At 32.4% G+C, this 14,321-nt stretch overlaps 1 protein-coding gene across 2 annotated transcripts in view; it reads right to left on the reverse strand.

The window, feature by feature from the left end:
- Window positions 1-2,296: 2,296 nt before the first annotated feature.
- The window catches only part of LOC127153718 (aldehyde oxidase 1-like), a 90,113-nt gene continuing 78,088 nt past the window's right edge, over window positions 2,297-14,321 (reverse strand). For both annotated transcript variants that reach the window (XM_051094962.1, XM_051094961.1), the window contains 21 exons: window positions 14,096-14,258; window positions 13,930-14,019; window positions 13,502-13,671; window positions 11,818-11,944; window positions 11,594-11,716; window positions 11,412-11,508; window positions 11,218-11,342; window positions 9,614-9,747; window positions 9,392-9,479; window positions 9,177-9,263; window positions 8,874-9,065; window positions 8,563-8,790; window positions 8,371-8,466; window positions 8,165-8,293; window positions 7,964-8,038; window positions 6,057-6,109; window positions 5,772-5,886; window positions 5,624-5,689; window positions 5,221-5,409; window positions 4,848-5,015; window positions 2,297-2,961 (listed from right to left, as the gene is read on the reverse strand). In XM_051094962.1, coding sequence (XP_050950919.1) covers window positions 2,905-2,961; window positions 4,848-5,015; window positions 5,221-5,409; window positions 5,624-5,689; window positions 5,772-5,886; window positions 6,057-6,109; window positions 7,964-8,038; window positions 8,165-8,293; window positions 8,371-8,466; window positions 8,563-8,790; window positions 8,874-9,065; window positions 9,177-9,263; window positions 9,392-9,479; window positions 9,614-9,747; window positions 11,218-11,342; window positions 11,412-11,508; window positions 11,594-11,716; window positions 11,818-11,944; window positions 13,502-13,671; window positions 13,930-14,019; window positions 14,096-14,258 — 2,572 coding nt within the window. In that variant the 3' untranslated portion in view covers window positions 2,297-2,904. The remainder of the gene's footprint in view (window positions 2,962-4,847; window positions 5,016-5,220; window positions 5,410-5,623; window positions 5,690-5,771; window positions 5,887-6,056; window positions 6,110-7,963; window positions 8,039-8,164; window positions 8,294-8,370; window positions 8,467-8,562; window positions 8,791-8,873; window positions 9,066-9,176; window positions 9,264-9,391; window positions 9,480-9,613; window positions 9,748-11,217; window positions 11,343-11,411; window positions 11,509-11,593; window positions 11,717-11,817; window positions 11,945-13,501; window positions 13,672-13,929; window positions 14,020-14,095; window positions 14,259-14,321) is intronic.

Consider the following 14,321-nt stretch of genomic DNA (forward strand, 5'->3'; position numbering starts at 1 on the left):
TCAGCAGCGGCAGCTCTTAAAGTAATAGCCAAATAACCCAGCTGCTGTAATGTTTATTAATCAAAGAACAAAGAAAAAGAGTAAATCAATGTTTGTAACTTCAAGGATTTGTTTATATTTCATTTAGTATTTAGTGTTTGATAACTTTATTCAATTTCTGTATATTTCCTACTTGATGAAGGGCACAGGTGAATAATGGGTTTATGTGAAGATAACTGTTTTAAGTTTACTTAAATTAGAATTTGTTATTTTTAAGTCTAATAAATGTTCAAATTGATTGCTATTAATTACTCTGTAATGATAAATGGCTATAGTCAATGATTAAATATATGAAAAAAAGAACAATTTCTTTTTTTAGAGAGTCAGTAATATTGGTAGCAGTGATACTTACCTTTAATCACAGAAAAATACTGAATATTAAATTCACCTTCAAACTTATTTAAAATTATGGTGACACCTGCTGAATGATGAGAAGCATGACAACAAAGGGTATGATCACCCCACTGAAAATGGCACACATTAACCAGTTATATATATTTACATTACTAGTACTAGTTTTAAAAAAAAAAAAAAAATGAAAACAGACTTCTTCTAACTAAGATGACCAGATATCTGAAATGAAAACATTTCCTAGTTCAGTGGTCAAAATATCAAAATCTCACTTGTCACCTCCACACTAAAACCACTTAAATAGTACATGGATTGTGAATTTGTATGTTTACTACAGAAATGCTAAAATGTATTTAAAACGCCAAATCGACAGGCTTGGTTTGCTCAAGTGTCACAGTGTGAACTCAAATAGCACACATTTATCCATTAGTAAGCGTTCAGTCGCAAAACTGATCACACACCAGTCAGAATCTCAGGATAGTATTAACAGGTGACTGCTTTACAAATGCATACAGTATAACGCTAAAGAGAAAGCTAGAAGAATCATTGACAAGGTTACTGCTTACACATACAGTAACTACAGTACACAGTAATAGTGCTTTATATGAGGGATGTCACTATTCTGTATTCAGTAAACTGTAGTACCTGCTACTGTCCGATTTATTTGTAGCCTTTAGCTTTTTTAGATGTATTTTTGCAGAACTGAGAGACAACTAAGACAGCGTAGAGAGTTTTGTCAGAAGACCAAAAACTGCTACACTGTAAAAAACAAAAAACAATTTGTTGAGTCAGCTTAAAATAATGTTACCCTGCTGCCTTAAAATTTTAAGTTCAGTCAAATAAGTTTAGTCAACTTCAAATGTTAAGTTGTATTAAGTGACAACTTACATATTTGTGTTTGTTAAACTTAAAGCCTGGGTAATTAACCCAGCTGCCTTAAAATTTTAAGCTGAATCAACTCAAATATCTAAGTTGTCAGTTAGTATAACTTAACATTTCAAGTTGAATAATCTTTTTTTTTGAGTTGACTGAACCTAAAATTTTAAGGGCAGCCGGGTAACAAATTATTTTAAGTTGACTCAACAAATTGTTTTTTACAGTGTAGATGTATGTATGTAATCAACAGTATACTGTATTATGTTACAGTACCTACCAATTTCATATTCAGTTGGTTTGGTTTTTGAACCTTTTCTCCTCTACGATCATCTACCGTAAGATCACTTTATAGTAATGTAATGAAAGTTGGGGAACACAGCATGGAGTTCCTATTCGAAAGGGAAAGTCTCAGGTTACGTATGTAACCACAGTTTCCTAAGAAGTGGAACAAGACACTGTGTCCCTTTGCCATACTTCAGGAATTCCTGCACGTCTTCTTCAGACAAGAAATGGATGACGTTTTTAACAAATGCCCTTTTATGCTCTCGGCCGCACCAGTTGTTACATCATAGGCTGCTGCCTGCCAATGTCAAGTTCATTAGCCCTGTCCCAAGTGGCACCCTAAACCCTTGTGGTCTTCCTATGAGTCCGCACTTTTGTGATGAATGCCGTTTTGACTGTTGGGTAGAAGCACCATTCTGAGTGCTAAAATGACGAATGGGACACCGAACGGTCTCGTGGACTAAATGGACACGCCATTGTCAGTCCATAAGACCACAAGTGCACATTAAGTGTTCCATTTGGGACATTTGTCTATATTCAGTTTAGCAGGGCACAGGCAATTTTATTTTTTGTTGGAAAAAAAAAAGTTGTTTTTTGCTGTTAAAAAAGCGATAGCAGCCACACGGAGAGAGAGAGAGAAAGGCCTGAGCGATAGTTTCTCTTCTCGAGCTACTGTGGACAATATGCGTATGTAAAGACTGCTTTACTAGGAATGGTGCGTGAACGGTATTAATACAGTAAATTCACATTCTCAATTTAACAGATTAGATTTTATTTGTAATAATATTTTACATTATTTCAGGTTTATCGTTTTGGTTCTTAAAAACCAAACCCTGGTCCATCAATGTGTGAAGAAAAACAACAGATTATTATTCAATCTCTGTAATGCCTCAACTAAAGCTGTCATTTTTTCCATTGAGACTTTGAGCTCATAAACTGGCTATCAGGTCAAACTCTTAACCTCAATTTAAATGTCAGTGACTTCTAACTTCTTAATATTTTTTATTATGCAGTTAATGTTTCATAAACGCAAAAAGGAACTTGATTGGTCAGTAGTAGGCTAGAGATGAATTGAACACACATTCTAATAGCTGTTAAAGCAATTCGTATATGTCAGGTGATTTATGATTTATGTGAGAGCAATTTAGATATGTTAATAATAAGCTTGAATATCTTCGAATTGTTCTTGAGATGTGAATGCGTGCAGAGTTCTTCCGCTTCTGACAATAGTTTGGTGTTAAATCAGGTGACTGCCTTGCGTCTATATAAATGCAATAAATGTCTTGTGATTTGATAAGAGCAACACTATAGCTTTAAATCAAAATGTAATATGATAAGATGAGGATGATGTTGTTTTCAGATGTCCAGAGCCCATGGCTGAGCTGGTCCAGAAGTTGATCCACTTTGGGCAACCTGTTAAACACAAAACTATATTAATATATATATATATAAACAAAAATTTAAAGTGACAATTGATTAACAAGGTATAACCCTCAAAGACTGAAATAGTCGCCCGCGGCTAAAAATAACTTTTGTTTAATATATTTAATAAATTTTGAACCGCTAATACAATCTAAATGAGATTCTCAGCTTTTTCCAATATCACATGCATCTCATTTGGATTTTCAGAGGCTCTGTAGTGAACGTGATTACATCATCAAATTTTGATCGCATTGATTCGTCAGAAGAAAACAATGCATTTTGTTCTTCTGAGCCAAACAGGAACGATTGTTGACACTTAGTCCCATCCCCGTGCCCAGATTGGTTCAAACTGTCATCTATTCAACCAATAAACATAAGTTTTGGACTTTTGAACCACCAACAGTGTTGGGGAAAGTTACTTTTAAAAGTAATGCATTACAATTTTGCGCTACTTCCTGAAAAAGTAACTAATTACGTTACTTAGTTACTTTTTATAGAAAGTAATGCGTTACATTACTTTTGAGTTACTTTTTACATCTGGGCAGGGCTTGCTTCTTTGTTTTTAATATAAAACAATTCTAATGTAAAAGCCATTTTACACCAAAAGTGAAATGAATTCACCTCAGGCTGAAAGAAAAGTACATTTATGCATGAGATCACTCTTCAGCTATTAAAAAAATGAAGCACAAATGTTAGTTTATCTAAAGTAATTTTTGCTTATTACTATGATTGAATTGCATCATCGAAGGTCAGCAGCAAAGAAACCAGTTAATAAAATGGAATTAAATACATAAAGGCTATTTAACATATTTAATTATTTTAGGGTTGCGTCATATTCTGAGTTTGCATTTCACTGTTTTTATTAATTTCGAGGAATACTGAATCTGTTTTTTGTGAGTGAGATGAATTAATACATGTTCACATTTAGTCTAGAATACAGTAACATCATGTTTACTCCCAATTTACCGACAGGAGACTTGTCAATCAATAAATGGGGAAAAAAGTAACTAGCGTTACTTATTTGAAAAAGTAACTAAAGATATTTTCTTATAAATTAAAAAGTAATGCATTACTTTACTAGTTACTTGAAAAAAGTAGTATTACTGTTACTAATGTTACTTGTAATGCGTTACCCCCAACACTGACCACCAATTAACATGTTTCTTTGGAAATCTGAACAAACTCAAAGTGAAAAGTAAAATGCGTCATACGCGCATGAAAACAAACACAAAATAACACATTTGCATGATTTCACTTGTGCCGGTGTTTTCTACTTGCTGCATGGTTTGCGTTTGTTGTTCATACACTGATTAAAAATTATATCTCTCTGAAAAAAACTTTTTTTTTTACTGTTTTGTTATTATGTAACACTGTTTCCATTTACTTTTCTTCCTAAACATTTTTGAACACATCTATATTGTCAGTAAACTAAGTTGACCTGTTTTTCCCTGAATCGCGCCTATAACAATATTGTAATAAATGGCTATAACTTGCTTGGGGAATGTTATATGTAGATAAAATTTTATTTGGAAGTGTAAAACACCCAAATACAACTTTCTAAAGAAAAAAATCCAAACTTGAGGAGTTTCTGTTCGAGTACACAGTAAAAAACCTCCACTTGTTGCTTGCGATTTTCTTAAAAAGTTTAGAAATTCATTCATTCTTACAGAAGACACAAGGAAAATTGGGACTTAAATTAGCTGACTGCTAGAATAGGTCTGAAAAAGTAAAGAAAAGTGCAGGTGTATCAGGTGCCCTGAAAATGTTCTAGGTCTTTAAGGGTTAAAGGACTTTTTACCATATTTATTTTAATTAAGGATTCATTTAATCTAGATTTGGACTTAAAAAGCACAAATGGCTTCCTGTAATTCTCATACCATCTTTGTGAATTGTGTGGCGCAGGCCAGACATGCCCGTTCTGGGGTGGCAGGGCTGTTCAGCTGGAACGGGCCGGTTAAACCTGCATCTTTTCGGGCAGCAGTCACAGCGTCTTTGATAGCCAAGAATACAGAACTGCCCAGAAACACACACGGCTCTCCAATTCCCTTAAGCAAGAGGATGGGAAAGGTTTAGTTTGCAGTGACGTGACATCTACAACAGATCTGGAAAACACTAAAATGGTACGAAAAATCGTAACTGGGGCACAACATAAGCATTTATATGTGAAGTGAACAACAACGATTCCACAAAATCGAAAAAAAAAGGACTCTGATATAAACTAAAACTTGAAAGAGAAAATGAGTGAATTACCTTTGATGAATAGATGGCGTGAGGGTTGGCTGAGCCGGCTAAAAGGTAGACGTTAAACTTCAGAGGGATGTCACAGAAGGACGGGATCTTGTACTGGCCCGGTCCACGTGTGTACAGAACACCCGACGGAGAAAACTTGAGCTCCTCCATGGTGTAGAGACCCAGACCCTGCGTGAACGCTCCCTCAATCTATCATAATATGAAAAAATTGAAATATGAAAAATTTTTTGCTCAAAATTTACTCTTGGACCTGACGCAAAGGGAGCTAACACTCATCATACTGGGTAAAAATAATGGCTAATAATGAGATATATCTATTAACCACTGGTGTATGCATTATATATTTTAAAAATAAACACAAAATTATTTTTTAGTAAGAGAGGAAACATCGTATAGATCTTACCTGACCAATGTCAATGGACGGATTTATACTTCTGCCAATATCAGCAACGATATCTGTCCTCAAGGTCTATGAGTAATGATACAGTATGTCAGATGAGTTTTACAGTAACTAGACAGCAGAAAATGTACATCATTACATCTGGATTTACCCTGTATTCTCCGGTCAAACAGTCCAGCTCAACCTCACTGCAACCCACCGCATAGGTGAAGTAAGCGTACGGCTTGCCTTCCTGCTTCTCCCAGTCCATGTCTAGATCTTGACCTCTGAATACAGACAAAACTCTCATTAAGCATCAAAGAAATCCTCCATGTTTTGACTACTTTTAAGCTTTAGTTTTTTTGAAGATCACACTGTTGACAAACACTCCTTTTAATGTCTCAAAGTATATTTAAAAAGCAAAAACTCTCCTTTAAAATAAATTTTGATAGTTTACTTGTAGAATCCCGTGGCTGACAGACTGATCTTCTCCAAAAATGCTGCTGTTATCTTTAAAGACATAATTAAATAAATATGTAAAAATCAAATATATAAACATACATAATACATTTATATAAAAAAAATATTAATAATAATAATAATAATAATAATTAAACATGGCCTGTAACACATGGGTTTGAACAGCTTATTGCTTTAATATAAAAAAAACACCAACATTTAGTAATAAATAGTAACAACTGTATTAAATGTAATAAATACTTTTTAAATAAAACACTATGGAAAACCATTTCTGTCACATAATAAAACTTAAAAGTAATTCTGACAAAATGATCTCACAATTTAGACTTTTTTCTCGAGGCTTATATCTCGCAATTCAGACTTTTGTGAGATAGGAACTCGCAATACTGACTTTTAAAAAGTCAGTATTGCGTGATATAAACTAAAAATTCTGAGAAATACATTTCAGAATTCTGAGAAATAAAGTCAGAACTGCAAGATAAAAACTCTTTAAAAGTTCTTTTTTTTTCCAATTGCAAGTCAAGTCAGAATTGTAAAATATGAACTCGCAATTCTGAGAACATACGAGTCTTCCCCCTCAGAACTGGAATTTATAACTCGCAATTGTGAGTTTATATCTTAAAATTCTGAAAAAAAAAAAAACAATCAGAATTGTGAGAAAAAAAATCTAAATTGCAATAAACTCGCAATTGTGAGAAAAAAAAAAATCAGAATTGCAATTTTTTCTTGGAATTGCAAGTTCATATACTGCTTTATTTCTCGCAACTGCAAGTTCATATCCCGCTATTTGTGAGAGATGAACTCGCAGTTGCGAGTTATAAAGTCAGAATTGCACAATATAAACTCACAATTCTGAGAAATACATTTCAGAATTCTGAGAAATAAAGTCATAATTCTGACTTTTCCTGATTGTGCGTTATCAAGTCATAATTGTAAGATCCCCCTCAGAACTTGCGTTTATAACTCACAATTGATAGTTTATTAATTCTGAGGGGGACAAAAATCAGAATTGCAAGGAAAAAAAAAAAAGAATTGCGATATATAAACTCGCAATTGCGAAAATAAAAATTCTCACAATTGCGAGTTCATATCCCGCTATTCTGATTTTATAACTCAAATTTGGGGGTTTATATCTCACAATTCTGAGAAAAAAAAAATCTGAATTACAAGAAAAAAAGAGAATTGTGAGTTTTTCCTGGAATTCTGACTTCATTTCTCGCAATTGCGAATTCTGATTGTATAATTTGCAATCGTGAGTTTATATCTTACAATTCTAAGAAAAAAAAAAAACAATTGAAAAATAAGAATTGTGATATATAAACTCACAGTTGCAAGAAAAAAACATCTGAATTGCAAGTTCATATCCTGCTACACTAATTTTATAACTTGCAATTATGAGTTTATCTCATAGAATTCTGACTCCATTTCTCAGAACTGCAAGATTATAGTGCACAATTCTGAGAAACAAGTAAAAATTGCAAGATTCGCATTTGCGAGAAAAAGTCAGAATTGTGAGATAAGAACTTGCAATTACCTTCCATAAAACACAAATATATTATTATTAATATATAATTATGAATATATATAAAAATATATTTAATATATTAAATGTATCAATAAAATATTAAGCAAATAATAAATTACAAATTGAATCTTCTGCCAAATAACATAGTTAATTTAACTTTAAATATTAATATATAATGATTAATACAAGTCAAGTAATGTGCAACTATTTCAGAACTGTATTGAACGTGGCTGATTCTATCAGATTTTAAAATCAGAACTATGTGTGCCATCCATATAAGACATTTTAGCACAAATAGTTGTACCCATCATTTTATTTTGAATCAAAAATAATAATTTTTAATAGTTTGTCCACTTTACCCAGTCTTGCCATGTTCCCTTAGGATTCTTCTTTCTGACTGGTTCTAGTCTGCTGTACAGTATTTGGCAGGCATCCTGCAAAAGTATCATTTAAACAATCCAAAAACAGACATTAAAACATGATTTCTTCAAACGTTCCTCCTATAGACAAGATAAATAAATCTAGAATGATCTGATGCTTCAAAATCTGGTGTTCGATACCTTCACGGCCATCCCATTAGCATCAGTACCAAAGGACGCACCAGATGGGGAGGTATTTGGGACGCACTGTGTGCTGGTCTCAGAAATGTGGATCAAAGTAGTAGGAATATTCAGCTCTCGACTCGCCACCTGTGAGAAAACAGCTGAGATCAGCCCAAAAACTATGAAATGGCTACAGATACATGCAAAAAAGCTGAAAGTGCTACCTGTTGAATCTTAGTGTGTACGCCCTGGCCCATTTCCGTCCCGCCGTGGCTCACTAGCACAGTCCCATCCTTATAAATATGCACGAGAGCGGCAGCCTTTGTTAAAAAAACAAATGAAGACACCAACAGATCATTTGGGGTTCAGTTAAAAAAACGTACGAGAGACTGTGGCGTGTTTTAGGAGATTGTAACCTGGTTGAGGAAGCCATCAGTGAACCCAATGCCAAATCTGACGGGTACAATGGCGATTCCTCTCTTTCTGAACTGGTTCTGCTGGTTAAAGAGATCGATGGCCTGGCGGCGCTGCTTGACGTCAGCTTTTTCCATGCACTCGTTCCAACAGCGAACGAGATTCTCCGGGTCGAACTCCATCTTGTAGGGAGTGAGGGAAACTTCCTTGTACATGTTAATCTCCCTGATCTGCAAAAATGAAATAAAAATGACCAGAGATGGAAAAAAAACCCCAATGGGGCAAGAGCAAAAGATGTTTTTGTGACACTGACCTCTTCAGGCAGACGCCCGAGTTTGAGTGCAACATTATCGATCATACTTTCAACAACCAGCAAGCACTGGGGCACACCGAACCCTCTGAACGCAGTGTTGGAGGGCAGGTTGGTCTTGCAGGCCGCAGATCGTCCACGCAGGTTTATGATGTTATAGGCGTTATCGAGATGCAGGAGGATCTTCTCTGCCACCTGAAAGAGTAAAATTTAAGAATAGTGATACAGTATACATACTGTAAATTCATACTATATGTTCTCCAATGATTTTCACATAGCTGTCTATAAGAAGGCAAGTCATCTCACCAGTACGGATTCATCTGCTGCATTTCCAGCATTGGCGTAGTATTGGAAATCAGCTGCCGTTATCCTCCCGTTCTTCATAAAGCCTACCTGTTGGGGTCAAAACATGCAAATAAATTACATGAATACAGATTGCATAATATATATATATATATATATATTTAAATGTCAGTGTTTATTAGCTGTTGTAGGATTAAATGTACAGAAAAAGCACTAGCCTTATATTTTGCCCACACTGGGTGGCGTCCTCCGGTTATTAGCATGTCTTCTCCTCTCTCTAAAACACATCGTACTGCACGTCCAGTTCTAAACAGAGAAGGAAAGAAAGTGTTGTACTTGCCAAACTGCTGCATAGTAAAAATCCTAATTTGGTAAATACAAATTTATTGAATCTTTGATGAATCTTCCATTCTGTTGTTTGTGTCCTTATTTCAACTTACTTCCAAGCAGCGACTGCAGTGATGGAGGCCAAAATGGCAGTTTTGGTGACCTTGCCTCCGAAGGCTCCGCCTATTCGCTTAACGTGACAAGAAACACGATTGGACGGGATTCCCAGTGTCTCAGCTACTGCCTCCTATAACAGATTAGAATGAAAAATATCTATTTCTTGTACATGTTTATGATCTGCAAGAAATAAAATAAAATAATTTGAATTGCAAAAATGTTTTTATAAATGTTTATCTCCTTAATATGAAAAAATTAAAGTAAAAAATAAAATAAAAATAAAATAAAATAAACTCCTACAACAAATAGGAGCCAACAATCTTTCTTGTACAAGTTTATTTCCCTGGCCAATACAATAAATAAAATTGTAAAACAATAAATAAAATAATAAAAAGACATAATAAAACAAATAAATATTTAAAAAAAATAACAATAAAAAACAGAACAACATAAATGTCTCACCTACTAACTCCTAAAATTAATTGAAACAAACTTTTGAATATGTTTTTATCTCCATAATCTGCAATAAATAAAGTAAAATAAAATAAAAAATAATAAAACAAAAATAATAAAATAAAAATAATAATAGCTGTTGACACCTACAATGATTAGGAATGTTTAGGATTAGGAATGTTCTTGTACATGTTTATCTCCTGATCTGCCAAAAAGAAAAATAAACAAAATAAAATAAAATAAAATAAAATAAAATAAAATAAAATAAAATAAAATAAAATAAAATATACAACAAATAGGAACCAACAAACTTTCTTTACATGTTTATTTCCCTGGACTGCAAAACATAAAATAATGCAATGAATATAATGAAACAAGATAAAAAATTTAATATAAAAATAAATAAAGTGTAATAAAATAAAATATTAATAATAAAAACATAATAAAACAAACAGATATTTAAAATAAATAAATAAATAAAATTACATTAAAATAAATAAATAAATATCTCACCTACTAACTCCTAAAATTAACTGAGAAAAACTTTTTTGTACATGTTTAAAATTAAAGGGGAAAAAAAAAAAATTAATTAATCTGCAAGAAATAAAATAAAATACTAAAAAGTTTCAGCTACTGACTCAAAATAGGAACCAACAAACTTTCTTGTACATATTTATCTCCCTGGCCTGCAAAACATAAAATAATACAAATGAATATAATTAAAACAAAAATATAAATACATAAATAAAAAAATAAATAAAACAAAGTTTGAGCTACTGACACCTACAGTGACTAGAAACAAATATCCTTATACATCTTCTCGTCTGCAAAAATAAAATAAAATAAAATAAAATAAAATAAAATACCAACAAACTTTCTTTTACATATTTATCTTTTACATAATAGACTGAATATAATTAAAAAACAAAATTAAAAAATATAAGAAAATAACTAATAAAATGTAATAAATAAAACATAGTAAACCAAATAAAATAAGAATAAAAAAAAAAAAAAAAAAAAAAAAAAAAAGCCACAGCTTTAGTCCTACTACGAATTGGAACAAACAAACTTTCTGCATGATCTATCAGCTTAATTGCATTAATAATTACATAGATAGATATAAATTTATATAAGATATAAATCCTACTTGTGTAAATGCTGGGTGTTGGGTGGATAAATAAACTTTCATCTCTTTCTCTTCCCCAACTGGAATGACCAGAAAACTCTGTGTTTCCAAGTAGAAATGCTCCTGTCCTCCAATCCGAATCTCTCCTGTGAACCATGCAGAACTGTGTTATAAACCATGAATGAAGGGAAGATCAGAAAGGAAGAGTATCTTACCTTCATACACTTGTTCGGCCTCTCTCAAACCCTTTTCCACATCTCCTCGCTCAATTAGTCTCTTAGGTAGGAAGAAAGACTCTTTCTCAATGGCCTCCTAAAAACAAGATCCAACAGCAGCTCTGTAAGAATGCAATGATGTTAGGTGAGAAAAATGAGAGCGGAAAATTAGTTCTTCTCACCTCCAAAGTGAAGATGCGATCCTGCAGATCTTCGTAGCTGATCTTCACTGCTGCCGCACCACGTTTAGCGTGTGCTTTGGAATCTGCGACCACGGCGCAAACCATCTGACCAACACAGGTAACCTGAGGATGCAGAAGAGTTTAAGATCACAAATTCTGTCTTATTTTGTATAAGTTTAATACACAATTAAAATAATCAAAGAAATAATATATATTACACACACCTCATCTTCAACCAGCAGCTCTTCATTATATCCTGAGAAGGGTCTGAACTTTTTGCCTGGTATGTCTTTAGTGGTGATTACGTCCACCACACCGGGCAGCTTCAGAGCTTCACTAAAGTCAATGTGACTGTGACGGTAAAAAAATATAATCATTTAGATGTGAAGTTACTCATTTATTCCGTTGCTGGGTTCAATTCAGTGTCAAAGTAATAAACAACTATGACTTATTATTTAATAAATAAATTAATATTAATTTCCTTATCAGCAAAGGCTATATTAATGACAAAAAACATAAATAAAAATATATGTATATTGCAATATTAGGATTAAGTCTACATTTCATCACAGTGAGTAAATAAACAATCAAACAAAAAAGTCCATTGTCATATTAGCATTGAAAGATATATTTATGAAAATAAATAAATAAATATTTATAAATATATCCTTAAAGATTAATATGGAAATAAATAAATATTTATTTATTTCCATATTAATCTTTAAGGATATATTTATGAAAATAAATAAATGGTCATATCACCACCAAATGTTATATTTATGATAATGAATGAATGAATGAATGAATGAATAAATAAATAAATAAATAGTCATATCAGCATCAAAGGTAATATTTATGACAATAAATAAATTAATTAATCAATAAATATATTTATTTATTAATTAATTAGCTGTCATATCAGCATTAAAGGTTATATTTATGACAATAAACAAATAACTAAATAATAAAATAAATAAATAAATAAATGGTCATCAGCATCTATGGTTATATTTATGACAATAAAAATCAATCAATAAATAAATAAATAGTCATATCAGCATCAAAGGTAATATTTATGACAATAAATAAATAAATTCATTCTTTAAGGCTATATTTATGACAACAAATAAATAAACAAACAAATGCATTGCCATATCAGCATCAGGATCCCATATCAGTATAGCTTATATTTATGACAATAAATAAATAAATTGAATTAATTAATAAATAAATAAATTCATTAATTAACTAATCAATAAATACATTAATTAATTAGCTGTCATATCAGCATTAAAGGTTATATTTATGACAATAAACAAACAAATAAATAAATAAATAAATGGTCATCAGCATCTATGGTTATATTTATGACAATAAATAAAAATTAATAAATAAATAAATAAATTAATTAATTAATTAATTTAGTCTTTAAGGCTATATTTATGGCAACAAATAAATAAACAAACAAATTCATTGCCATATCACCATCAAAGGTTATATTTATGACAATAAATAAATAAATAAATAAATAAATTCAGTCTTTAAGGCTATATTTATGACAATAAATAGATAAATAAATTCATTGCCATATCAGCATTAAAGGTTATAAATATATATATATATAAATAAATACTCCCATATCAGTATAGGTTATATTTATGACAATGTATTAATGAATAATTAAATAAATAAATATATATATATTCATTGTCATATCAGCCTTAAAGGCTATTTTAACAACAATAAATTAATAAATAAAAACTTGAGAATTCCATTTTTGAGATTGTAATTTAATTTTACTTGTAAACAAAAAAACAACGATATTTAGAAACTTAGAAAATTTAGAAATTTTTTTAAATAAATAAGTAATATATTTTTGATTATGCATAGTGTGTGCACACGTCTTACGTGATTTTGGCGTGGGCCCTGGAGCTTGTCACGATCACGAGGCAAAGTTCATCGCTGGTATGCGGTAGGTCATCACAGTAGACGGCCTCTCCTGTAGCGTGGCTCAGACCTGACCGGTGCATCATGGGTCGTCCCACCGGATCTTGACCAGACTGACCCTCCAAGACATTCTACACACAAAAAACACACACTGCCCACTGTTTACCTTCTACAAGTTCAGAGTTCTTGCTTTTTGCTGGCCTTTAACTAAAAAAAAAAATCAGATACGGACCAGAAATAACAGGTAGAGAAAAAGGAAACAGGTTCGGGAATGTTGCAAGCAGGATTTGAACACAAATTTCCCATTTGAGCACCATGAGACCATGATCTTGCTCATTTATGGACAGCTACTATAAAAACACACATGATGAAAGACCACATAGCTCTACCTGAAACTCTTGGTAGCCAGGCTGGATGTGTTTAGGGAGAGGCTGAATCGCACTTTGCATCTTTTGGGGTATTTCACCCTGAGTCACATCCTGTAAAAAGAGACACGCATAAATAACAAACAAAATGAAACTCCATGTGATAACGATTTCCTAAAGTGGTTCATACCTTTTCCTTCAGGTGTTGGAGGATGAGCAGGTTGAATTTAAAAAGCAAGCTCAAAGTCAGGGATCTGCGAAAGTCCACTTTCCCGCCTGGAGCCGACGGCGCAAGTTTGATCTCATCAACCAGCACGCTGTACGCATCGCTTAACGTCGCCTCCTCCCAAGGCCTTCGAGAATGGAAAAAAAGGGTTAAAGCACAAAAACAACACAAATTTTACTCCTACCCCAAA

This window comes from Labeo rohita, chromosome 22, assembly GCF_022985175.1.
Source record: "Labeo rohita strain BAU-BD-2019 chromosome 22, IGBB_LRoh.1.0, whole genome shotgun sequence".
Classification (NCBI taxonomy): Eukaryota; Metazoa; Chordata; class Actinopteri; order Cypriniformes; family Cyprinidae; genus Labeo; species Labeo rohita.